The sequence below is a fragment of the Microtus oregoni genome, unplaced genomic scaffold, assembly GCF_018167655.1.
Source record: "Microtus oregoni isolate MIOR12 unplaced genomic scaffold, Mior012 000043F_ref0000047, whole genome shotgun sequence".
Classification (NCBI taxonomy): domain Eukaryota; kingdom Metazoa; phylum Chordata; class Mammalia; order Rodentia; family Cricetidae; genus Microtus; species Microtus oregoni.
The window spans coordinates 12904095-12930990 of record NW_024543210.1 but is presented as its reverse complement, the minus strand read 5'-3'; the positions used below and the strand labels follow the sequence as shown (position 1 = coordinate 12930990).

The window sequence follows — 26896 nt, the reverse complement described above, 5'->3', positions numbered from 1 at the left end:
CTGTGCTCCTCTCCACTTCTGTGATTTCAGCTTTTTGGCATCCGTGTATAAATGAGAACCAAAGTGATCTTGGCGCCTCTTTTTTGTCTATTCCAGGTCTCCTTCCTCCTGCTGTGCTGGAATTTTTTTTGAAAAGCCGTACCCACAGCTCTTTGCCTATATTAAACACGATTCTAAATGAGCCATCTTCCGACTATAAACACCAGGCTGGTGGCCCCAGAGCTGCTTTCTTCAAAGCAAAAGTAGCAATTAGCTTTCATTGTCCCTCCCCCAAAAAGACAGAAAGTAGCTACTTGTATGTGATACTATTAACATTTCAAAGGTTTTTGGTTTTTATGATTCATTATTCTTAGTTATGTGTCTGTGTCTGTGTATGGGTTTGTGCACACGGGTGCAGTGATCTTGGAGGCCAGCAGAGGGCGCTGGATCCTGGGGTTACAGGCACTTGAGACCTACATGGGTGCTGGAAACTGAACTCTTGTCCTCCTGCAGATCCTCACTGACTCACACACCTAGCCACGAAGTCGTGTCTTCAGCCCCACAGATTTTTCTTAAGTGCTGCTTTTATGTACAACACAACTAGAAGATACAGCAATACCAGGGTTATAAAAAGAAAGGGAGTTTGGACATGGAAAAATACTTCTAAGGAAGATGATCATTTTAATAACTGCCCTTGGGGTGTTCAAATGAGGGTGAATTAGCAATTAGATAAATCCTGAGAATTGCAGCACAGTGGGGCTTAAATTTCCCTTTCAATATCACAGTTTTGTTCAAAACTGAATCCACATGATTGCAGCTATAAATTTTTTGACATGCTCTCGCAGCTGTGTACAGCTGACCCGCACAGAGATGCCACTCTGAGACAGCCCCTTCTCTGTCCTTGTCTCCACAGCGCGAATCTGTCCAAAGCCGCCTGGGGAGCACTGGAGAAGAATGGCACCCAGCTGATGATCCGTTCCTATGAGCTCGGCGTCCTCTTCCTTCCGGCGGCATTTGTGAGTCACACGTCACCTCCTCCTTGGTCACGCGTGTTATGAATGTGTCTTCTGTGTGTTCTCTCCCTCTGGTCACACTGTGAGCCCAGCATTGTCTGGTCGCAGGGTCAGGGTTCTAATCCAAAACCCATGCTTTTAACATGGGTTACCTACATGAATAGAGGTTGAAAGGCGAGGTTAATAACCACGTTCAAATAACTACTGTAAGCATGATGGAAAGGTGTCGGAGCCTGTAGGGCCCAACATAGAAACTATCTTTCCCCATTCTGACCTGTACGGAGGCGCGAGAAAATAACGAGACACAGTTCACACAATCATGATGGAAGGGCATCTCAGGCTTCCTCCATCCTGAAGAACTACCCGCGTTTATTCTCCAAAACACCTTTTAACCCCCAGGTAAACCAAGGTGGATGCGGAGCTAGGGAAGCACCTGCAACTTAATTCACCAGCTTTGGAAAACACCTCTCCCCAGGTGATCTACATTTTAACAAAGGAGGAGGAGCAATACATCCTGGACTTTGTTAGGTGGCTGTCTTGCATGTTTAGCAGGATTACAGCTGCCTAGTGGCCAGTGAGCCTGCCTGTAAATTATCTTACATGAAATATGGGCCCTCAGAAAGGATAAGTTAGTTACCAAAGGAGTAGCCCAGCCAAGCATGGACTATGGGGGTGGGGGGTGAAGGGACAGTGGGGGGGGGGGGGGAATGATGAGGGTTTAGAGTATGGGGAGAGGTTGGAAGACACACCTGGAAAGGAATTGGCAGTAGCAAAGCTGGGAGGAAAGAGTTCTGGGTTTAGCTGAGGACACATGGCAGGGAGCACCCAGAAATGCTCCATGTTGGAAGCAGTCTCTCAAGATGTCCAGTACATCAGCTCCACGGCAGCTTTGAAATGGCTAACAGCTTCTACAGCCAAACGCCAGATGAAGTCTCTGCTGTGCCTGTGGGGACCAGGTGGCCTGAGCCGTATGTTTCACTACTCAGTAGATTCATACTTTCAGAGACTCATTTCCTGAGGCCCCAGGACCTGCATACACACATATGCGTGCACACGCGCGCGCACACACACACACACACACACACACACAGTGGACACACTCTTGATCGTGGCATATGGTCAGGGTTGTCTGCACAGGGAAGTGGCTAATTCCACTCTCCACTTCCTTTCTTACTGCTTGTTGTAGTTTTAGGATAGGTCCCTTGTGAACTGCTCTGGCAAGACTAGGTTTAACTAAGGGGGCACCATGAGCTTGGCCATAGACGTCAGTCAGCACATGAGCTGTAATGGATGCACACTCTCACAGCGTGCTACAAAGCACCTCTTTCTTAGCACGTCCAGCAGGACCCTCTCTTTCTCCCCCACCCCTTACCCCCGGAGAGCAGCTCTTGCCCCCTCTCTCCTACGCTTACCAGTCTTTACTAGTCTTTTTCCACACCAGGAGCTTCAAGGGCCACTCTAAGCTACTGCCATCCTAAACTGCTGTCATAAGGTTTTGGCTACTCTTTCCTCCTGAGTAAACACCCCTGGAACAGCTGGATTCCAGCATCAGAGCCTCAGAAAGGACAAAGAGGTGATGTCCCTGAGGTCCCACGGCTATCGTAGGGTCTAGCCCTGAGGTTGCTGTCTTCTGCCTGCAGTCTGTGCCCTTTTACTTCTGTCACGTGTCTGGGCAATGGAAAGTTTGTGGTACTCGACTTCAGTGCTCAGATATTTGCTGTGGTGATGGGGACTGGCTTCCATCTAGGTAAGAACATCCCTGTCCCAGCATCAGCTCATCCAGTTAGTTTCATGTACCCTTCAGTGAATCATAAAAGGCTGGGCACATGTTAAAGGTCAGCATTGCCAGAAATACACAGAAGCATTTGACCTTCATTCCCAGGGAGCTCAAGCTCAGTCAGACACCCTGGTCAGTAAGATACATATCCCAGGTATGAGCTGAGGGCCAGACCATGAGGGTAGCATGTAGCTGAGTAAGCAGAAATTCGGGCTATAGTGTTGTGTTTTATAGAAATAAGGTTAATCCTACAAAAGGGAGGAATCAAAAAAGATGCCGAAGAAAACCGTGGAATAAAAGGAGTGACTTATAATTCAGACTTGTCAGAAGGGAGGGGCCCTTCTCTCTGGCTGCTGCCGCCAGTGGACTCCTACTCAGTGAAGACCACTCTGCAAGACTTTCTGCTTCTCGGGCTTCTGTCTGCCTTTCTCATCTGGGCTCTTTTGGTGCATCCTCCAGTCATGGGCCTGTCTCCAGAGAAGGGTACTGTGAATTTAAAGCCAGAAATGGATTTCCAGAGCGCCTCACCCGACAGTTAGCTGCCCCAGGCCTCGTCAGTCTATGGGATGTGGTGTTTGGCTTCTTAATAGAGGAAGAGCCTGTATCCGGGTCCTGTGTGGCCTGCTGTAAAGGGAAGATTCTGAAAAGGCAGCAGAAGTGCTGCCTGTGGTGTTGACTGAGGGAAGCCAGCAAGCACACAGACTCAGGAAATTCGCCCATCTTTGAAAGAGAGGTATGCCACGGAAGTGCTCAGTTCCCTCCTCGAAGCCCACTGCAGGCTTGGAGCTGAACATTCCATGCCCCAGGAATGACCTCATCAACGCCAGCTCAGGTCCACAAGCACCCGAGGCCTCCCCTATGGTGGGCCCTGGGGAAAGAGTGAGAGCGGCTATGGCCCTCGTTCTCAGGAACCTCAAGGGTACATCGAGATACACAGACACCAACTCCACAGCATGGGATAAGAAGCATGCTCTGGAATGTTTCCAGATAGGAGTCCTGGCGGGCGGGAGCTCTGCTGGGGACCTGAGAAAGCTGTGAGGAGTTTCCTCCGTGTGGTCCTTGAGAAGCAAGTGCTCAGCCCAGTTTCGGGCAGAAGCTTACAGAGAAATATATTATAGTCAAGGAAAACTACTGTTTTCTGTGTGCTGGGGCTGCGAGGTGAGCATGGGAGCTAGGGCCTGGAATCCTGATCTAGGGTTGCAGGGCAGGACTTGCTGGGAGGGACTGTGTCCCACCTGGACAGTGGAAAGACAATCTGTGTCACAAGCCAATTGAATCTTAGAAAGCGTAATTTTTAAATTATGGATTATCACTTATATTATTCAGAAGGTACTTGAGGATATGTGGCATTTGCAAATGTCATCAAAATCAGCTTAATCATTTAAAGGACACTAGCCAGACGGTCTAATTGCTAATGACTTACTGTTACTGGTCGCCCCACTTGCCTGCTTTGAAGCATGAGAAATGCCCATGGCAACCCTTTCTCCCCATAGCTTTTAATCACTGGCTCCTGTCGTTCCTAACTACTCAGTGCTGCTTATATTGTCACCTCTGGTCATCCTGCAGCCACTGTGGCCACAGGGCGCCAGCAGTTTACATCAGTCTGCTGCCCTCCCGGAGCCCGTCTGCAGGCGTCACCCCATCCTGCCGCCAGACGGTCTCCACCGACCACCAGCCTGCTGGCGCTGCCTCCTTAGCAGCTGCCCAAACCACACTTCCCTCTCCTTCTGGCACTTCTATTCATTTAGTTATTTGGTTATTTTATGTGTATGAGTGTTTGCCTGAATATCTATCTGTGTACCATGTGTTTGCCTGGTGCCCATGGAGGCCAGAAGAGGGTGCCAGTTCCCCTGGAACTGGAATTGCAGACGGTTGTAAGCCTTCCTGCGGTTGTTAGAAATCAAACTGGGGTCCTCTGGAAGAGCAGCAAGTGCCCTTAACTTCTGAGCTCTCTCTCTCCAGCCCCTCCTGGCACTTGTTTCTACCATGCAGAACCCATGAATCTTACTAGGCTCTTCCTTCTAGCCAAGCTTAATCCATATCAGAAGGCAGCTTCATGTCTCCAACACTACCTTTTGCGGCTGTCCCCTGTAGATGCTCTTTTCTCTGCATCCCACTGCTTCCTGGAGCCTGGGCTCCCTGCATATCCCACTCTCCCTTGCTAGACTGAGAGCTGCTCCTCCGTGGGCATGTGGAGACTCTGGGAAGGTGGTCATTAGTTGATGCTGATACCTTGGGCTTCTGGAGTTTGTACTCTTCTCTGAGCAGCTAGAACAGAAGCATACACCACAGCGTCTGTGGAGACTAAGCTTAGTGTAGGGACACTGTGTATACTTCGGTCACCACAATCTTGGTAAGCAGTTCGAACTGTGGATGAGCTCACTTGGAGCATCTCGTTGAAGTTTGCATGCATGCACACACTTCCCTAAGTATATGTGTGTGCAACTTCAACAATAACAATTATCACTACAAAGGACAATACAGTATCAATCCCTGTGTATTCATTTAATAAATGTCCTAAGGATGTTTGTGTTGATACTAACTTTACAATGTTCACCAACAAGACCACAGCTTGTTGTGAAATGAGGTCAGAAGCTACATCTTAGTGTCCCCGATTTGGTGCTAGTGAGACACACCTCAATGCAGTTCATCCTATGATTGCTGGAGATTTATCTCATCCAGAGTCCTTTAGTCAGCCTGCTGACTGGACGCCAGCCAGATCTGCCCTCCCCAACAGTGTCCTTTGTGCTCCTGGGCAAAGCTCCGTATCCATGCCCCCAGGTTTCTGAGTCATCAGCACCCAGAGGTGCTACTTTTGTCCTTCCCCAGTGAGCCATTGCAGTCCCTGTAGCCTGCTTGCTGACTTGAGACCAGCATTACAAACAGGAGTGTATGGCGTCCAACAAGCAGAGATTGTTGCTAGGGGTTCTCCACTTTCCCACAGCTGTGACAAGACCTGCCATCCAGTAATTAGTAACTGACCATACGACTTAGCACTCCTAGGACCCCAAAACTATAGTGGGTGGAGGGCCAGCATGCCTTATGTGCAGTAAAAATACCATTGGCAGCTTTAAATTTATTTATTTTTATTTTATGTGCGTTGGTATTTTGCCTGCATGTACACCTGTGTGAGGGAGCCAGATGCCCTGGAACTAGAGCTACAGTTGTGAGCTGCCATGTGGTGTTGACAGAGGTTTCTGTCCTACCCAGTCCTGCAGTCATTCAGTCCCAAAGAAATCACACAGAGGTCTGCATTAATTATAAGCTGATTGGTCTATTAGCTCAGGCTTCTTATTAACTCTTACAGCTTATATTGGCCCATAATTCTTGTGTGTGTTAGCCACGTGGCTTGGTACATTTTTCAGCGAGGCAGTCACATCCTGCATCCTCTGTGTCTGGGTGACGACTGCAGACTGAAACTTCCCTCTTCCCAGAATTCTTGTTTCCCTGCCTCCACTTCCTGCCTGGTTACTGGCCAATCAGCGTTTATTTAAAACACATGTGACAGGGTACAGGTCCTCTGGAAGAGCAGTCAGTGCTCCTAACCACTGAACCATCTCTCCAGCCCCACTGGTACCTTTAGAATTGATCTAGAACATGTGTTCTCAACTTGAGGGTCATAATCCCTTTTGGGGATGTCAAATTACCCTTTCACAGAAGTCACATATCAAATATTTACATTGCAATTCATAGCTGTAGCAAAATTATAGTTACGAAATAGCAATGAAATGATTTTATGGTTGGGGGTCGCCCCAACATGAGGAATTAATATTAAAGGGTCACAACATTAAGAAGGTTGAGAACCACTGTTCTAGATGAAGATAACATGTTTTGCCCTTAGCTGAACAGAAAACCATCCTAGCCTCTTCTGAGCCCCAGGTTCATTTGCTTCTGAGGCAATAGGTTCCCACTTTTCTGTAGTAAGAATTGGAAAAAAAAAAAAGAAGAAGAAGAAGAAGAATCAAATCAGAAAGTCTTAACTTTGATCGTCAAGGCTGCTTTCTCCCTTCTCTGATTTGGTTAAATTATTGTTGTTGTTGCTGCTGCTGTTCTCAAACATGGCACAAGCAAATGATCCCTTCTCAGACAATCTCACCGTCAGTCTGGTAGATGCCACCAAGACTGTGGTTGTTGGGCTGGAAGATAAATTTACAAGCACTGTGCTTGCGCCCTCCTCTTTGTCTCTCCACACACTGGCCCTGCCCACGTGGCTCTGTCCACAGAGCTTGGGCCCCCACAGTTTCCCAGGAGGCCACGGCTGGGCACGTGCTCCACGTCGCATTTCTCAGATCCTCTTAAATCCTGCCATACCAGTCAGTCCCGCTGAAAGAATGAGGAAGGAAACAGACTGGAGCAATGCATTGTAGAAATGCCCGATAACCAAGAAAAGAACTCTCCAGGGCTTTCAGCCAGATCACCGTCTTGATGCCAACCCTCTGATGTTGCATGGATCCTCTTCGCCCCAAGCTGCTTTCACAGACAGCCCTTTAGCTACCGAAGCCCTGTTGGTATGCCCACTCTGTGAGCTTTCCCCAAGCCCTAGCTGCAAGCATCTGGGGATTGGGGTAGGAAAGGCCACTCCCTCTCTGTGATTTCCTTCCTTAACCAATTAGCCTACCTGATAAAGTAGACTTGCTCCTGGCAAACTCAGCTGCTATCCCAGGAAAACCCAGTACCTTGGCTCTCTGTGCGTTCAAGGCCAACCTTGTCTATATAAAAACTTCTGTCAGGCAGGACTACACAGTGAGATCCTGTCTTAAGGAAACAAACAAAACAGTGTATCACATAGTTTTGCACACAAGGTTGCTCTACAAGCACGTGCCGCTAACACAGTAAGCCCCATCTGCGACTGTGAGCTGAGCGGACTTCTTTCTGACTGAGTCAAACCGCCGAGCCTAAATGATCCCAGCAGTAACTAGTGCTTTCACTCCCGGCTGAGGGGGTGGGGGAGCCCGCAATTTGTCATATGTGATTCATGTCCACCCTCTCACCTGGTGTTTCACAGATGCATTGTCTTAGCTGTCTTAAGTATCTGCGCCTGGGAGGGTGCCTTCCTCTGTTTTGTAAAATGCCAAGCAATACCACTGTGATATATAAATAATGATAATTAGAAGACAGCCTCAAATAATTTGACATGCAGATTGAAGGGAAAAGTGGTACTTTTTTCTTAATACCCTAGAATTTGAATCCGAGATGGCATTCAAGCAAAAAGCATATTGGTTCTTGTCAGACATGGATGGTTCAAACGTTCTTATGTCTGAGGTCAGACTTTGGAAGAGGCAAGCCAGGCTTGGAGCGCATAGGGCATCCAAACTGGGTCGAGGCCATAAAGACTCTCCCACGGCTTTGTGGCTGACAAAGATGATGGTGAGTCTAGGAGATATAGCTCTCACACTTGCAAGAGTTTCCGTTTTTCTGGTTCTTGGTGGCAAATATAAGATCGAGTCTTTGGGTAGTGGAAAGAGCATAGGACCACAAATTCCAAAGACGGGCTGTGGACAGCTATGCAAGCTGGTCACTGTCACGGAGCACACCAGCTGTCACAGTTAGACTCACTCGTTCCTATTCCCTGCATCGTTCTCATGGAGTTCTAATACTGTGTCTCCCATCACCAAGTCCACCTCCTGTTTCTGTCGGGAGAACCCATGATCGCCTGGCTGAGCAATCTCCAGTCCATTACCTAAGCCGTTCCAGCTACCCCACCAATGAGGCATCTCCTTTAAAGCCTCAGCAGCTCCTTACTGTCTGCTGATGAGAAAGTCAGACTTCAGCTGGACCCCCGAGGGACTATTGGGTGTGAGCGATGGGCAGTCAACTCAAACAAGAATAAGGAACAAGGTTGAGCATAGATGGTGAGCACTTTGCTTCTCGGCAGGGCTTGAAGTCAAGAGCTCAAGCCGTATCTTCAGTGTTCAGACATCTCCAGCTGATGGACACGAGGGCTGCCAGCAACAAGACATCTCCATCTCCCCCAACACCTCCAGGCTGACTCATGCCTGAGTCACTAATAACAACATAACATACCTGGCTTAACAGGGACAAAGCACAGATGTCCACATCTCCCCTCATGTAGAGAAGTGTTCCTACACACACACACACACACACACACACACGCACGCACTCAGCACCTGAAATGTGCCATCTCTGAGCTCTTCCAACCCACGCTTGAATGTATTGCTGTCTCCCCTGATACTCTTCCTTGCCATGGTTGTTTGTCAAAACCCACCTCAAACAGTATTTTCTACAAAGCCTCTCGTTAGCCTGCCACAGAAGTGAGTCACTCTTCCTTTTCTGTGTAGCATCTCTGCCGGGTCTGTGTCGCACACTGCCTTCCACTATCAGCATCTCTGCCACTGCTATAACCTCGTACCTGCCTGCAGGCCCTCATGGCTTCTGTTCCGGCGGTGCTGATGATCGAACCCAGGGCATTGGACATGTGAGGAAGCTTCTCTCCCACTGAGCTGCATCTCCAGCTCTCTTCTGCGGTTCTTAATGTGCACGAGACACTTTCCCGTGTGTTACCACAGCTGCTGTTCTGCAGAAGCCAATAAAGCAGGCAGGGCAAGCACTCTAATCTCGTGCCTGCAGCTCAGTGTTTCTTGAATGCCCACTGTGCCGCAGGACTTGTTCTAGGGACTGAAGGTTGAAACGCTGCACAGGTTGGTTGACGTCAGCCTGACACAGGCTAGAGTCGTCTGGGAAGAGGGAACCTCAACTGAGAAAATGCCTCCACCAGTTTGGCCTAAAGCCAAGTCTGTGGGGCGTTTTCCTAACTAATGATTGCTGATGTAGGGCCCAGCCCGCTGTGGGTGCTACAAACCCTAGGCAGGTGGTCCTGGGGTGTATAAGGAAACAGGCTAAGAAGCCACGGAAACAAGCCAGTGAGCAGCCTCCTACTCATGGCCTCTACTTCAGTTCCTGCCTCTAAGTCCCTGACCTGATTTCCTGCCCTGACTCACCTCATGATAAACTGTGCGCTATTAGATGGAATAAACTTTTTCTTTTATATTCCTGTGCTTCTACTTCTTCCTCCAGAGCAGGCAATCTATTACTATAGCAGTATTGGGATGTGGGAAGTCCTTCTGCATATGTGTTGCTTTTATTGGTTGATGAATAAAGCTGTTTCGGCCAATAGCTTAGCAGAGTAAAGCCAGGCAGAAATCAGAACAGAGAGAGAGAGAGTAGGTGGAGTCAAAGAGATGCTTTGTAGGAGAAAAATGTCAGAACCTTACCAGTAGGCCACAGCCTCATGGTGATACATAGATTAGTGGAAATGTGTTAATTTAAGATATAAGAGCTACCTAAGAAGACACTCGAGCCGTTGGCCAATCAGTGTTGTAATTAATATAGTTTCTGCATGATTATTTGGGTCAGGGCGGCAGGGAAATGAACAAGCAGTCTCCGCTTACAATATTGAAAGTATTCTGGGATGTTTTCATCCAGGGAGTCCTGTAAACCCCCTGCCAACTATATGTGGTACTTGGTAGAAACTGGCCCACACCCATTACTGTTTCTCTTGTTTCCTGTGTGCCTTGTTAAACTCACAGGTTTTTAACTTCATTCTTACATGCAGAGAAAATAATTTAGGGGGAAGGGTTATAGAGCATTCTTGCCTAGCCAGTGTTGAAAATAGCTCTGAAATCACTTAATATCCTTGTGGGTATCATAAAGAGAAATTACTTCTTAGGATCTTCTAGCTGATATAGAAAAAAAAGATTCAGTCATATCCTCGCTCTGTGTGCCTGCAGGGCCTGGACACCTTCAATGTGAAGCAGAAATTCTTCTCCAGCAGCTGTGAGCCAATGACCTCCTTTCCTGTGCCCTATGACCTGCCCCCGGAGCTCTATGGGAGTAAAGGTGAGATGCGGATGAAGGGACACAGGCCAGTGTGCCACACTGGCAGAAAGTAAGCCAGGAGGTGCCCCTGGTCTCCGTGTGAGCCTGGCTCCTGGGAACCTCTGGAAGTTCAGACCTGAGAGGATTCTTACTTCCCTCTCTGGGGCCACTCGGGCCATGTGGTTCTTAAGCTGCTCACTCTGAGAACCCGTTTGCACTCAGTTATCAAGAATCCTAAAGAGCTTTATGTGAGCTTCGTGTGTGTGTGTGTGTGTGTGTGCGCGCACGCGCGTGCACGCGCGCGTGCTTGCACGTGTGTTCACTATAATGGAAACAAAACTGGAAAATGGTAGTGGCGCACGCCTTTAATCCCAGCATTCGGAAGGCAGAGGCAGGCGGATCTCTGTGAGTTCAAGGCCATCCTGCTCTACACCGCAAAACTAGAAAGTGTTTAAATAGGTGTTGATTTATTAGTTTTAAAATAATAAGCCCTTGTGTTATGTTTCATGGCCAGCTCCAAAACCAAGGAAAAACTTGGCGGGGGGGGGGGTGAGATCATCTCATGTTTTCAAAAGCATCTTTAGTGTGCAGCTTAACAGCTGACTGCTGAGCCCTCTCCGCTGCTGTCACTTGGTCTGTTGTGATGTCACTGCGTATGTAGCTCTACACACTAACATAAAAGTGAGGATAGCATGATGGTATTATGTCACTGTGAAGTAAATTTGATTCACAGGCACACCCCCAAGAGAGGTCACTAGGCCACACTTTGAAACCTGCCGCACTGGACTCTTAACTTTCCTAGAGGTTATGACTAGGTATACTTCCCAGTAGAAAAGCCATAGGACTGTCTACAGCAGCAGTTCTCAACCTGTGGGTCATGACTCCCTCGATACCCTGCATATCAGATATGTACATTACGATTCATAACAGTGACAAAATTACAGTTATGAAGTAGCAGTGAAATGATTTTTATGGTTGGGGTCACCACAGCGTGAGGAATTAAAAGGGTCACAGCATTAGAAAGGTTGAGAACCACTGGTCTATGGGGTCAGACATCTTCCTCCAGGCAGGCGTCATCCCAGGCTGCTGAGCATCCATTATAGGCTGCTGAGCAGCTGTTGTCACCCCAGGAATATTAGTCTTTGTGGTGGGCCCAGGGTGGTAGAGATGTACAGTTTCTAACTTCAAATGCAAGTGCTTACTATCCAGTCATAGCTTAGATCCTCTGGGAAACAGATGTCTCCGAGAGCGGCCAGGAATGTGCAGATGTGCGAAGTCTGAGCAGGGAAGGTTTTAATGACATCACTCCATCAGTAGTCCTCAGTCTTCAGTTCCTCGATGGCGTCCAGGCAGCCTGTCTTCCCACAGCACTGCCAGCTGGGTCTGGCAAATTCTCCGCCCTCTATCTCCCTTTGGGACTTTCTTGGTAAACCGAAACTCCCCATCTAGTGGACCCCTTTCTCAGGATTGTGTCGACATATGCAGACAAAGACCTGTGTCCTGCTGCCAGCATGCTGTCCTGCAGCCTGCAGGTGGCATTGCCTCTCTCTAGCTGTTTACAGTTACGAGGATGACTCGTCTGTTGAGCGTGCAGAGTTTGTCATCCACATTCATCCTAACAGCAAGGTTACATAGCTTTTAACCAGGATTTTACAGAGTGTGACCACCTTAGCCTCCACCGAAATAAAACTTAAAAGGGGAGGGCATGATTCAGAATAACTTACTTATGTGCCAACTGCCCAGCTTACTAGGTGGCCTTGGGCAGTTGACTTTTAGATCTGTGTCTAAAGGCAAAATGGGGAATGCCAGTGTCTCTTGCGGGGCTATTGAGAAAACTAACCAAGATGAAGTCTGTCCAGTGCTTAGCACGGTCCCTAGTTCAGCCAACAGTCAATAGACATTGGCTGGGTTTATTGTAACCGTCTTTATTGCAAGGTTAGTCTAGTCCCGTGCACACTGGACAGTGAACTACTGTGACCCCCACCCCTGTCCTTCCTGAACAGCGGCTTTCATGCTACATTTCCATCTTTCCTCTCTCTTTTCTTCATCTCCACTCTCTTTTCTCTTAAGTCATTGAGTTCTAGAGAAGAATGGCCTAGGACAGTGGCTTTGGGTCTTGCCTGCTAGAGTCTGACTCTGAGCCCTGCCTTCCCCAGCCGTGGCTGGATTCCAGCCCCATCCAGTAGTCCTTGTCTCCAGAGGAGCAGGAAAACAAGAATGGGAGAGATCATGAGCCAGAAAATGCCATGCAGTCCCTTCCCCTCTGTTAGGAACAACTCCTAACAACTCACAAGTTTGTCCGTGGTAGGCATTATCCTAGACTGCAGGAAGTTAGGTCTCCATCATGACCAGTGAGTAGACCGCTTTATACAGTAATTTGTTGAATTTTTGTTTCTTAGGCTTTTTCTTTGAAAGATACTTTAAAAGAAATTGGAACATTGTGTTTTATCAGTATTATTTTATCTCCTGCATTCCTTCGGCAGTGTGTAGAATAATGCTGGTAATTCAGATATTACCTTTCGAATCCAGCCACTGTTCTATAGCCGTGACCCGTACAGAGGTGTTTCACTGAGGCAAGGGAAAATGGGTTGTTAAGACCATTTCAAAAGCACTTCATGTTTAAAAGTGATTTTTGAACCATGGCAACACACACAATGTCTGATGCCATTTTTTTAAAAATCAGAGGTTCACACAAAGAGCTTACTTAGTGTAGGAGCATCCCACTGTGAAAACTTGGCCAGATATTATCTTGGAACAAAGGAAATGATCAGAGAAAATGACAAAAGTTAACACTCGAGTTCCGGGGTTCCTTGCTTTGGGTGGCCGTTGGCAGTTCTCTACGGTTACATAACAACAGACCTACTGTGTGTGAGCACCACTACTTGAACTTTGGCTGAAAGGGCAGATGAGTCCTCACCCTCATCACATTTAGCTTACTCGTTTGAAAAGTGTGTTTAGAAAAATGCATTTTAATAATAGAAATGGTGTTTGTAAAATTATTCCCTCCTTCCCGTGCCAGGGTTGGAACTCAGGGCTAGCATGTGTGGGGCAAGTTCTCTGCTACTGAGCCACACACCCAGCTCTGTAGGTTTTTTAATCTTTATACAATTGTACATTTTTGTTGAACTTCTCCTATTCCTTCCCCCTTCTAATCCCCCCAACTCCCATTAGTTCCTTTTGTGTCCCCAGACTGCTTCTTTTCTCCCTGGTATAAAGGGTGTGATATGTATATATAAAAATCTAGGAGCCAAATGAAAGAAAGCGTATTTGTCTTTCTGAGACTGGCTTGATTCTCTTGACATAATTCCCTTTTCCTGCAGCCAGCATAACCTCATTTGTGTTAGTGGCTGAAATGTTTCTAGTGTGTGTGTGTGTGTGTGTGTGTGTGTGTGTGTGTGTGTGTGTGTATGAGACAGAGAGAGAGAGAGAGACATTCTCTGTACCCATTCCTCTGTGGGTAGACACCTGGTTGGTTCTGTAACTGAGCCACTCTGAATGCTGCAGTGTCCTGGTGTACAGCAGTCTCTGCGATGTGTGGTGGGGTCCTTCGGGGAAACCAGCCAGGAGCAGTGTAGCTGGGTCATACGGTAGATCTCTTTGTGGGTTTGTGAGACACTTCTTTATCTGGGCTAGTTTACATTCCCACCAGCAGTGTAACATACAAAGTGCTGGCAAGGATGTGTGTAAAGGGAACCCTTAGTCTCCTTGGGAACAAATCACCAGCCCCTTAAAACATGGCAGTGCCGTCTATCCCATTGCTGACCTTGAGTCTGAAGAGAACGCAAAACGGTTACCGTACCATCTCTGCTGTGATATTCTTTGTATCAATCATATATGAAAGAGCAAAGTGTGAGAAAGTTGGAGAAAAGCCTGTCTTGCTTTGACCTAATAGTGCTGAAAGCCAGAGATGTGCCTCAGTTTGATGTTAGGGTGTGTGTATGAGCCCCTGCGGCTGGGTCCTCAGTTCCACGTTAGGGTGTGTGTGTGAGCCCCTGCGGCTGGGTCCTCAGTTCCATGTTAGGGTGTATGTATGAGCCCCTGGGGCTGGGTCCTCAGTTCCATGTTAGGGTGTGTGTATGAGCCCCTGGGGCTGGGTCCTCAGTTCCATGTTAGGGTGTGTGTATGAGCCCCTGGGGCTGGGTCCTCAGCACTGGAAGGAACAAAGAAAAAGAAGAAAGAGAAGCATAGTGGTAAGGGGAGGCTCATGTTGCATTTAAGGAGTAGGTAGGTAAGCATGCAAAGCTTCTAAGACACTCATTGTAATAGTCGCTTTTTTGAGAAATTCATATATAAGAAAACTTATTGAAACCATTTCCACCCCTCGATCTTCCTGCCCCTCTCCCACAACCCCTCTAAGTTCATGACCTCTTCTGTAATTATTAGTTACACACACTCGCTCACTACTGAGTCGAGTTAGCGTTGTCTGGATGTACATGATGTTTAAGGATTAGGAAATCTGTTAGGAGGGCTTATCCCTGGAGAAACCAATTCCCCTCCCTCCTCACTCCCTTGCCATTGCCTCGTTGTCATCAGTCATTGCCCATATTGTTTTGGAGACCTCCTGGACCCCTCTGACGACAACTCAATGGATGGTGTCCCTTGCCTGGCACTGGGGTTGTCAGATAGCCTGTGGTTCCTGGAGGGAACGTTATCACCCTGTGCCAGGTAACTCCATTTAAACTGTGTGTGTGCGTGTATGTGTCCATCCATGTCTATGTGTGTGTGCTGTATATAAACTGTATTATGCACACATGCTTGTAATTTTAAGTAAGCTTATAAAATAATATGTCTCCTTACGGCTTTGTCAAACACCCTTGGATAATTATCCCTCCTTCCTCGCTCTCCCCTTGCCCTGCCATCCACGTCCCTTTCCTCCATCACACCTGTGCCCTCCACGTCACTTTCCTCCATCACACCTGTGCCCTCCACGTCACTTTCCTCCATCACACCTCTGCCCTCCACGTCCCTTTCCGCCATCACACCTCTGCCCTCCACATCCCTTTCCTCCATCACACCTCTGCCCTCCACGTCACTTTCCTCCATCACACCTCTGCCCTCCACGTCCCTTTCCTCCATCACACCCGTGCCCCCCACGTCCCTTTCCTCCATCACACCTCTGCCCTCCACGTCCCTTTCCTCCATCACACCCGTGCCCCCCACGTCCCTTTCCTCCATCACACCCGTGCCCCCCACGTCCCTTTCCTCCATCACACCTCTGCCCTCCACTCCCCCTTTCCTCCATCACACCTCTGCCCTCCACGTCCCCTTTCCTCCATCACACCCGTGCCCCCCACGTCCCTTTCCTCCATCACACCCGTGCCCCCCACGTCCCTTTCCTCCATCACACCTCTGCCCTCCACGTCCCCTTTCCTCCATCACACCTGTGCCCTCCACCTCCCCTTTCCGCCATCACACCTCTGCCCTCCATTCCCCCTTTCCGCCATCACACCTGTGCCCTCCACTCCCCCTTTCCTCCATCACACCTCTGCCCTCCACGTCCCCTTTCCGCCATCACACCTGTGCCCTCCACCTCCCCTTTCCGCCATCACACCTCTGCCCTCCACTCCCCCTTTCCGCCATCACACCTCTGCCCTCCACTCCCCCTTTCCGCCATCACACCTGTGCCCTCCTAGCCCTCTCTATTTAAAAGGTATCAAGGTTATCCATATGTAGTATTCTTCTTTCAAGTTTTTGACGTCCTTAAGGATTCCCAGAAAAGAACAAAAAGAGTACAGTACAAGACTTCCCTTGTGCCTCCCCCCGGAGATCAGCAAGTCGGTATTTTCTTCCGCTTGCATCCTTTTTCACAGTTTGAAATCTGAAGACATGTATCTTTTCCCTAAATATTTCAGTGTACAGTTCCTGGAGATAAGGGCGTTCTCTTCCACAAGCACAGTGTCATTATCAGGGTCGGCATTGCAGATGGAGTCTAGGCTTTTCCTGGGCAGAACACATTCACACTTCTCAGAGCGGAATGGAAAGCCCAGGTTACATGCTGTGTTCGTTTATCCTGCTTTTAGTCTCCATTAACAGGGGACCGATCCACAGTGATGGGTGTTTCGTGGCATTTACACTTTGCAGAAGCATAGGCTTCCTCGTTCCTCACCTCCAGACCTGCCTTCTTATTCATCTTCCTGGTCTCTCCTCTAACCACAAGCAGTTCTGTATCCCCTGCATGAAGACCCGCTATGTCCCTCTGCTGTTTCCATTATAGTCCAGGGGGGAAAGAAAAAAAAAGACCCTAAGCTCCCACTGGCTTGAGGTTAGCTTTGGAATTTAATCCAACTCCACATTGCTGGTCCCCAGTACAGACCCTCCAAGGTGAGCTTTCTGGGCTGGGGCCTGCAAGGATCTTACTCTAACAGGCTGTCAAGGGAGGCTCTTACCAACCAGGCTAGGGAACCAACCATAGACACAGTGACAACTACGTACAACCACCTGCTTTACTGTCTTCCACTTTGGGAGTAAGTTCCCCCATGGGGCTCACACATCTGGCTCACCTCCTTTCTGTCTGCGACACCTAGTAAAGCCCCTGGCACTTAAGAACCTGTTCCAAATGCACGTGTGAGTAGGTTACACAGCATATCTTCTGAGAGGTTTTTAGAGGATTTTAGAGTTTTGTTTAAAACAGGTTTCCTTAGTCAGTGAGTATCAGTGTGGAATTCTGGTAGTCACAGGTACAAAGATACAGTAATGTCCTGGCTACCCTCTTCTCCCTGTGGCTGTTTACTGTCTCTGCAGATGGTAGCAGACCTGTCAGCCAGCACAGGAAATGATCTACCCAAAGATGCCGAGTTCTGCACCAACAGGGAGCTCCCCAGGTCCTTACCTATACTGTTTCCTGATGCTGAGGGAAGGGAGTTAGTTAGTTGGTGAGTTAGCAAGTCTGTATCATGCCAGACCTCACTACCAAGTACTCATGGGGATGAAGCAGGGCCACTGTCACCCCAGAGCATGTGGAAGAGATGTGGTTATCGGCACAGGAGGTGATGTCTCCTGTTTCCAGTGAGAGAACAGTGCAGATAGAGTGGACGTCAGGTCCAAGGCCATTGCCCTCCAGATCCTGGGGTTGCCACACTCCAACAAGCTTGGTGAACTAGCAAGAGGAGGTTTGGTGCTGGGCTTTCAATGCCAAAGACAACAAGGACATTAGGATAACTTGTTGCCATCTTCAGAACTCCTTCAGATCCTTCAGTGTGTGGCTCTTGGAGTGCTTGCTCGAGAAGACTCAGCACAGACAGACTGTCCTCTGAGCTGCCATCACTTCTGTTGAGAAGGGGGGAAGGTTCCCAAAGTCAGGTTTGCAGTGCTGGGTCCCTGCTGGCAGTCCTTAGGATGGTGTCAATCTGTTTACAATACACATTGTGGCCCTAAAAGTCCATAGGTTTGTATTACTTCCCGAGACAGTGATGGGGGCTTGCTTTTAAGATGGGATGCATCTATACCCTGCCCGTCTCCTGGTTCTTTTGAAATGGTTTGACTCTAGCCATAGCATTATATTGTAAGAGTGGTTTGTTGAGGGTCTCAGTTTTAGTTTAGAACATCAATGAGACTGGCTTATCAGTGGTTAAAGCACTGGGCATACAAGTACGAGGACCCCCAGAACCCTCAAAACTCAGATGGACATGGTGACCCACTTGTAATTCTGGTGGTCAGAAGGTGGTGGGATTGCCACAGTAAGCTGGCCAGTCAGATAGCTATATTGACAAGCTCCGGGTTCAACTGAGAGAGCCTGCCTCGGTGAATAAGATGGTGAATGACTGTGGAAGACTTCCAGTGTCAACCTCAGGTGTGTGTGTGCGTGTGTGCACGCGTGTGTGTGTGCACGTGTGTGTGTGCGCATGCGCGCACGTGCGTGTGTGTGCGTGTGTGTGTGCGTGCACGCGCGTGTGCGCTTGCGTGTGTACGTATGTCAAGAGGAGCTCCATTTAGTGAGCCTCCTCATTGTGCTAGGAGCCTGCACAGGCATTCTTGCCAGAGTACAAATCCAGCCCTGTTGTTTCTGTGACATTGGTCTTCAGTCATCTATGCATCTATGTGTGTCACCCAAGAGCTTGGTTAAATGACCAGCTGAGAGCAGACATGTACCAGCTGCTGCTGCCCTTTCTTCAGCATCCCAAAAGAAGAAAGGGACAAAGAGATGGTTCAGTGGGTGAAGTGTTTGCTGTGGACACTTCATAAAAAATGAACATAGTGGCTTGTACCTGTATCCGCAGTGTGAGGGCGGGATCCCTGGGGTTTCTGGCTAGTCCTCCTCACCCATTAGTGAGCTGAATTCCATAAGACCTTGTCTCAGAAAATGAGGTGGAAGGAACAATGAAGATGTCCAAAGTTAACCTTGGCCTCTGCACGTGGCGTGCACAGGTAAAGAAAGTGGGGCAGGTAACTGCTGTACATTACGTCTTTGTTACGTGCCAGGTGCTAGAGCGTGCATGCCACACGGCTTCATCCAGCTTTCTCCTGGTCTGTCCCCCTGGTCTGCTCATCTGACCTTCAATTCTAACATGAGCCTTTCCCAAAGCCATTGTCTGCAGGTGACATCATCAGGGACTGAGTCAGAAAATTTTCTTCACAACTTGGAGATGTGAGCACCAAATGCTTTGATCCCAGCAGATAGGATTTTGTGGTACTGTCCAAACAAACGTCCTGTGATGTGCTCTCTCCCCAGATCGGCCGTGGATTTGGAACATTCCCTATGTCAAAGCACCCGATACACATGGCAACATGTGGGTGCCTTCTTGAGACAAGGTGCTGTGAAGTCTGAGTGTAAAACATTGAATGTTCTTGTTTGTACCAAATGTTCACCTGCCTTAAAATCTTCTTATTCGCACCCATACAAAACCCTTTGCAAAAGTCAGTTTTGGTTATGTGTCTGATAGTCATTGTCAACATTCTCACTAAGAAAGAGAAGCGTTATTTTCTTAATTCACTTTTGTATGTTCTTGGGATGGAGATATTAAACTTCATAGTGTTTAAAATGTGTGTGTGCCTGGAGTGAAATGACCAATCCCCAGCAAGCATGCAGAAAGCAGGCATGGTGGGGCTGGAGAGATGGCTCAGAGGTTAAGAGCATTGCCTGCTCTTCCAAAGGTCCTGAGTTCAATTCCCAGCAACCACATGGTGGCTCACAACCATCTGTAATGAGGTCTGCTGCCCTCTTCTGGCCTGCAGGCATACACGCAGACAGAATATTGTATACATAGTAAATAAATAAATATTTAAAAAAAAAAAAAAAGCAGTCATGGTGGCTGTGCACTCGGAACCCAGTGTGGGTGATGGGATCCCTGAGTTTCGCTGGCTGGACAGCCTAGCCCGGATGGTGAGCTCGGGGTTCAGTGATGGTGCCAGCTTGACTTCGTGTTGGGTGTTTCCACCATCCATGGCCAGAGATGCTCTTCCTTCACCTGCTCAGGGAAAGAACAGAAGCATTTGTTCTCCCCACTTTGACAATTTTCAATCTTCCTGGATCCCAGGAAACAACCTGCTATGGAAGAAAGCTAGGAAAACCACTACAGCATTCGCCAGCCCTGCTCCAAGATACCTAAGATCCCTGTCCATTGACCCTCCAGCTGCAAGACTAAAGCGATGATAGTTCTGCTGCAGGGAGTCCGCACCAGCACCTGGAAGGCAGACATGACGCTTGGGATCACAAGTGCACAGCATGCACAGGCTGAAAAAGGTGTGAGGCTTTTCTGCCATGCCTGTAGCTAAGCATTATGGTGATCCTCAAGTCCCTGACTTGCTTTGTCTGCTTGCCATAGATAGGTCCTCTGGTCACACTGTTCTAGACCAGTGGAACCCTGAAGAACCACCCAATAGAGGCTCTATAGAGTGGCCTGGGAGAAACCACAGTGGTAACATTGGAGACCATCTGTACCCAAGAGATTTGCTCTCCAAGTGTCTGCAGACCTGTGCCACTCACAGACACAGGCTCTGCAAAGAGCAAGTCTGAGCCCGGCCAGCCAGGTAGCATTGGCGCTGCGTGTTTTCTAGACACAGATGCTAGCACACATTACTTCCTAAGTAATGCCCCGAGAACAACAGAACACGTGGTCACCTTTACTATATGGGCTTCTTCTTCTTCTTATTATTATTATTATTATTACTATTATTATTAATGGAAGTAGCTAATTTACTCAAAGTGCTACAAAGATGGACCACAGACCTTGCTGCTAAGTAAGGTTCCTGAGGAGATTGTGCCTTGTTATTCACAGGGTCTGCCTCGACTGCCCCAGCCGAAGAAGCCCTTTCTACCTGTGTGGAGTATAGGGCCCCTTCTGCCTATTGTTCCCTCCTCCTCTCACTCTTTGAGACCTCTCAGAAGTACCATACAGTGACGTTGTTCTACCTGCCGAGGCCCCCCGCACAATGAGAAACAGCCAGCTTCTGCTTCTCTGTAACCGCCAGCACAGACTGCTCAGAGGAGTTTCCCACATGTGAAGGAGCAAGAAACCACAGCTTGGGAGGCTGTGTTTTTCCACGTGACAGAAACAGGTCGTGCTTCCTGAGGTTCCCTCTATCTCCAGTGCTTACTCACTTTTACCCGTCAGCCCCCGTGCCACAGATGAGGAGCCTGGGCTTGAAGGAAGTCAGCAGCGGGATGCCCCTCATGAGGCAGTGGACCCGAGACTCAGTTCTGCCCCTTGGAAGCTCATCCATCCTGCACCACACCGTGCCTGCCACACAGGGCAAGCTCTAGCTTCCTGTTCAGCAGTAGATGTTAGATCTGAACAGAAATTTAATGTTGTATGGCTTTCAAGTAAACATGGTTTCTACACAAGACTTGGTGTGCTTAGAATAAGAATCTGGGGCCGATTTTGTCATGTCTTTTTTATTCGCCAGAAGTTGGGTTTCTAGACTAAAAACACCCTTACTATGAAACCGTTTCTGAATGATGTAGGTGTTTTTGTGATGTTTTATTCTTATGTGTCTGTGTAAGTCGGAAGAGGACATTGGAGCCCTTGGAGGTAGAGTTTCAGGTGGCTGGGAGCTGCCTGACATGCCTGCTGGGAGCTGAACGCCAGTCCTCTGCAAGAACAGTCAGCTTCTCTTCCCAGGAACATCTCTCTAAATGGTTTTTTTAAGTCATTTCAGGAGGGCATTTGACTTTCTTTCATCACCAAAGAATTACCGCCACCATCCCTTTCTGAAGAATTCAAGAAAGAACTTGAGAACACACGCCTTTGATGGAAGAATACCTCAAAATGAAGGTTTACATAAGCACTCTTATTTATATTTATAGGTCAGCATTATATTGATGGATTGATAGGAATTACAAAATGATATAAGTCTACATAAAAGCTCACTGACAGGAATAATATAGCCTAACCGTACTATGAGGATGAATCTAGATTTTTATCGATTATATAATAAGAGCATGTTATGCATAGGTCAGATCCACTCATACTGAAGTGTTTGGAAATTATCGTGGTAGCTTGCTTGTTTCAAGTAATAATCTCAGGTGCGAGAATATTACGAACTGCCTGTTTTTCCTTTCAGACAAGGCCTTCCTGTGACTCACAGGAAGCTTACTTGACTACCGTTTCTTTTTATGTTTCTGTCAACTAGTACATTATGACTCACGTAAGAGTCACACACAAGCCGTTTGCTCCTGGGAAATGCCTGTAGTGACCCAGCGTGGCTCAGGTTGTCATCCTAGAGCCCAGGCATGCCCACTGGTCCCCTGAGCATTGCCATCCACTGAGCTGACTTCTAGGAACTGTTGTCTGTGTCATGTCTAATCTTCCTAATGATCCTATCAAAGAGGCTCTCTGAGTCTCATTTGTAGGCGGAAAAACTAATCAGATTATTCATCCAAAACCACATAGCTGGGATTCGAACCCAGACATTGTAGGTCCCATGTAGCAACTGTGGTGGGTGTCCCATGCTCCAGCCAGGAACAGGCTTTGTATACCTGTGATGTAACTACAGATACAAAACCGTGTGCCTTCATCCGCTGTAATAACAAATTATGGTTGGCATAGCAGAACCAGCTAGCAGCACATAAACCCAAACACTAAATGCCACATTAGTATGCAGGCCTGAGTCGCTGAATAATTTAAGGCAGCCCAGCTTCCTGCCGAGCAGGGCTCCGCTTGGGTTAGAGTGCAGAGGGCTGAAAACTGCACTGTTGAGTTTGTTCTGTTATATTCTCTGACTGACGCCTGCTGCTTCTCCCGACCTTCTAGACCAAAGTACAAGGTAGGAAAAATTGGATCAGATGTCAGATGCTGGAGAGAGAGCAAGAGGCAGCCCAGGAAATTAGGTCTTGGGGTACTAGCAAAGTCAGTGACATGCAAATGGCGGTGAAAGCTTTCTAAGTCTGAATAACCCGGATCCTAAGTTTTGCAGAGTTCGAAGCAGTCTGTCTCAAAGCAGAATCCAAGCAATGCATGAAAGCAGCTCTTCTCTTTAGACAGGGAGACGCCCCATTGAAACTGGTCTGGCATAACACACATTGCTAGGGGCAGTGTCTCCCGTTCACCCTGTAGCAAGGTTTTCATAGAGCTCTTTTGCTGTTTATTAAGGAGGCATTTGGGCCAAACTGCTTTTCCAATACTCACAAGTGAGAAAATGCTCGGGATAAGATGGCCGCAAAGGCATTTGCTGGGGGTCAGTTTGGTCATAGGTGACTGTATTCATCTCTCCACACTGTGGCATGGGAGAGTCTCTTCAGCACTGGAGAGAAACACCTAACATTCAAGGTCACCCAGCTAGCTAGTGGACAAGAGCTGTGCCTCATCTCTGGTGTTGGATCAGTCCTGGCCAAGCCAGCACACGTCCCTTTCTATGCCCAAGGACACAGATGATGTCATGGTATGTGCCTTGCATGGCTGTCTGGTCTTGGGTTTAGAAATTATCATAACAACTGAATGCTGATTGTGCTCAGATAATTGATTTTGCTGTAATTTAGGAGGCCTTGTAATCACCCGCCATTCTGTAACCTTTTTTCAGTATTTTAATGAAGGGCTGCCTGAGGCAGGGTCCTTCCGTAGTTACAGAAATGGGGTTAATTAGTCGAAGCGTTGAGGAAGGCTGAGGGTGCTGAAGCCAGGGCATCAGCAATGCGATGAAGATGTGTCCAGGCCTTGGCTCTGCTCTAGAACCTGACCACCATCCTCACAAATGCTCTCTCCTCCCGGAGGCTGAAATTCCCCCAGAATCCCATCTGCCTTCAGCTAGCCTTTCCAGAGAAAGGAAACTGCTTCCCACACAGCTCTAGCCAGAGGGAGGCCCGGGTGCCCCAATGGACCAACCTTGAGCCACCAGGACATTCAGTAAATTGTAGGTGTGTGTAATGCAGACGCCGGGGTGGCCCTGGTAGAGAGGGAAAGGGCCTGAGAGACTGCGGAGCAGTGGAAAGCACGGTCGGTCTATTCCAAGCAAGACATCCAGCTGGGAGACGTACTGACACCGCCCTGGAGGCCTTTTTATGTCTGCTTTGAAGAGTGTACACGAGCTTACAGATGTATTCAAAAGTCCAAATTTTCAGGGGTGGGGGGACTGTGTAAATAGATGAGCCCTGTATAATCTGGACATTCTAGAACTAATTTTTCAAACTGGGGGTTGCAGCCCACTTTGAATCATGAAATCCCTGTTAGTTTAATCAAGTCAGTGGGTCACAGCCAGAACTTTTGGATGAGATGGTGTAAAAAAAAAAAAAAAAAAAAAAAAAAAACTTGTATTGGTTTTCGTTTATATGCCTGAGTGTTTTCGGGATTCCCATATAAAATGTATTCCTTTCTAGGTTCTCTGATTCACCCACCCTGAATTGACAGTCACCCTGGCTAAGGCTTGAGAGTTGACACCTGGAGGTGACAGCTTCAAGGCCCTGGAGACTCATTAGAGTTGTCTAGCTTTGTCCCTTCCAGCTGTGAGAGCTTAGGCAAGTCCCCTAATGCCTGCATCTTACGCTCATCTGTAAAGTAAGGCTAACAGCTGGATAGTTATAAAAGCGGATCGACTGGTATCCTGGGTGTGACAAGAACTCATCAAAGTTGTGAAGATTCTGTTCCTGTTCATTGTAAGCAAGCCTGGACCAGGCAACTTTTGGAGCCCTTAGAACTTCACGACCAGCAAAGAGAAGGAACCCTGCGCCCCCTGGAAACCAGCACTCTTCCACAGCACTGACCAGACTACTGACCTGTGCTTGCTTCTGGAAAATAGAGATTTGAGAGTCCCCGCTGCTGCAGTGGATCCATCCCCAAAGTGGGGGCTTTGTTCCTGGAAGTCTTGTCTCCAGGCTCAGCTTTAGAAGCTCCTGAGGGTCAGCGTGGAACAAGAGGCAGCAGTGAGCTGATGGCTAGGGAAGGGGGAGAAGTAGAGGTGAGGACCTAAATATGTAAAGAAAGACAGGCTAAAAGCAGACGGATGGGAAATGATATTATGCAAATGCCAGGCATAAGAGGGCTGTCGTGAGTGGATTGGTATCACATAAAGGCCTTTGCAAAGCAGATGGTATACACCAGACATTTCACACAAAACAAACGCCACTACGTGAAGAGGCTTTAGCGAGCAAATGAGATGTGTTTCCTTATAGCTTCAAAGTGCTTGAGACAACAAAGGGTAGCTGGTGGCTTTAAATACCCCTGCTTCACCAGTCCATAGAATTAGCTAGAACAACAACAAAAAAGAGCTAAAAAGCACTTGCAGATGCTTTTACCAGGTTCACGTAGTCAGAGCCCTGCGTACCTACAGCTGCAGAAGGCTTGAGCTTGCCAGAGCATTTGACTAGTGTTCACTCCATCTGACGAGATCTCTTAAAAAGTTTCTAACTACATGTGAAATAAAAAAAAAGATGAAAATCAAGCAAATATTTGTATATGATTCACAAGCCAAAGAAGAAAAATATTTTTGCAAGAGATTATGATTCTTTGTGGATTTTTTTTTTTTTTTTCGAGACAGGGTTTCTCCGTAGCTTTTGGTTCCTGTCCTGGAACTAGCTCTTGTAGACCAGGCTGGCCTCGAACTCACAGAGATCCGCCTGCCTCTGCCTCCCGAGTGCTGGGATTAAAGGCGTGCGCCACCACCGCCCGGCCTGCAAGAGATTATGAATATAACTTCCTCTACAATTTTTATAGTGTAAGTAGCATTGAACAGGAAAACTCACAGCTTTGGAGTAGAAGAAATGTTAGTGAAAATGAGTCCATCCCAGAAGAGGGGCACGATGGTTTTAAGAGCCAGAGGGAAAAGATGTCTGTGGCAAAACAGCATTTGCCAAACATGGTGACTCACCTGGGACCACGTGCACAAGACCAAGCCAGCCAAAATCCCAGCGTGGATGAAAGGGGGCTCATAAAGTTCCACCCCTCTCCGAGGAGCTATTGACAATTGCTAAAGGGAAGAAAAGTTGGTTTTCTTCAGGATGGAGTCCCTGAGGCTACTCATTCTCTAGTACATGGTCCCGTGCCATTCACATATAAGCATGGTATTCTGTCTCTGTCTGTCTGTCCGCCTCTGTGTGTGTGTGTGTTTAAGAACACATGAAGTTGGGAGGAAAAGGTGGTGGAGCAATAGGGGAGAAATTGGGGGGGAGGAAGGGAATGGGTATTGATTTGACCCAAACATATTATATGCACTATGAATATTAAAATCCTTTTTTAAAATATAAAGGCCTAAAATCTTGCCACATGCAATAAGTAGCTAGGGGAGGAAAAAAAAAACCCAAGAAGAAGTAGGAAAATAAATATGCAGTACAAAACCAAGTAGAATTCATCTCAAAAATGCCATACTATAAATGTTCGTCCTTTTTAAAGTTTATCCTTAACCAAAAATAAATTGATTGAATACAACATACTAACAGAACAAAGAAGAACTGTAAGATTATTATAAATAACACAAAAGACATTGACAAAATTCAACAGTCATCTCTGCTTCATTTAAAAACTAAAAAAAAAAAAAACCTAGAAATAAAGAGAAATGTCTCCACCCTCAAAAAGTAACTATGGCCAGGCAGTGGTGGTGCACACCTTTAATCCAGGACTCAGGAGGCAAAGGCAGGAGGATCTCTGAATTCGAGGCCAGCCTGGTCTTCCAGGACAGCCAGGGCCATATAGAGAAACCCTTTCTTGGAGGTAGAGGGAGGGATATGCCAACCCCACAACTCACAGTATCTGTAATAAACTGAAGGATTCACTCTTAAATCTTAGCAAGAATAACCTGCTCCCAGCTCTTCTGTGTCTTTTATTTCTTAGATATTGCAATAAGAATTTTTTTTTTAAACTTAAGAAAGCAAACCTCCACTTCAGTACATAGAAACTCCTAAAGGACCGGCACAACTAATGAGTGAACA

At 47.6% G+C, this 26896-nt stretch overlaps 1 protein-coding gene across 3 annotated transcripts in view; it reads left to right on the top strand.

The window, feature by feature from the left end:
• The window catches only part of Tdp1 (tyrosyl-DNA phosphodiesterase 1), a 71528-nt gene extending 51916 nt beyond the window's left edge, over positions 1-19612 (top strand). For all 3 annotated transcript variants that reach the window (XM_041633043.1, XM_041633044.1, XM_041633042.1), the window contains 3 exons: positions 893-995; positions 10518-10626; positions 19274-19612. In XM_041633043.1, the coding sequence (XP_041488977.1) occupies positions 893-995; positions 10518-10626; positions 19274-19347 (286 nt within the window). In that variant the 3' untranslated portion in view covers positions 19348-19612. The remainder of the gene's footprint in view (positions 1-892; positions 996-10517; positions 10627-19273) is intronic.
• The last annotated feature ends 7284 nt before the right edge of the window (positions 19613-26896 follow it).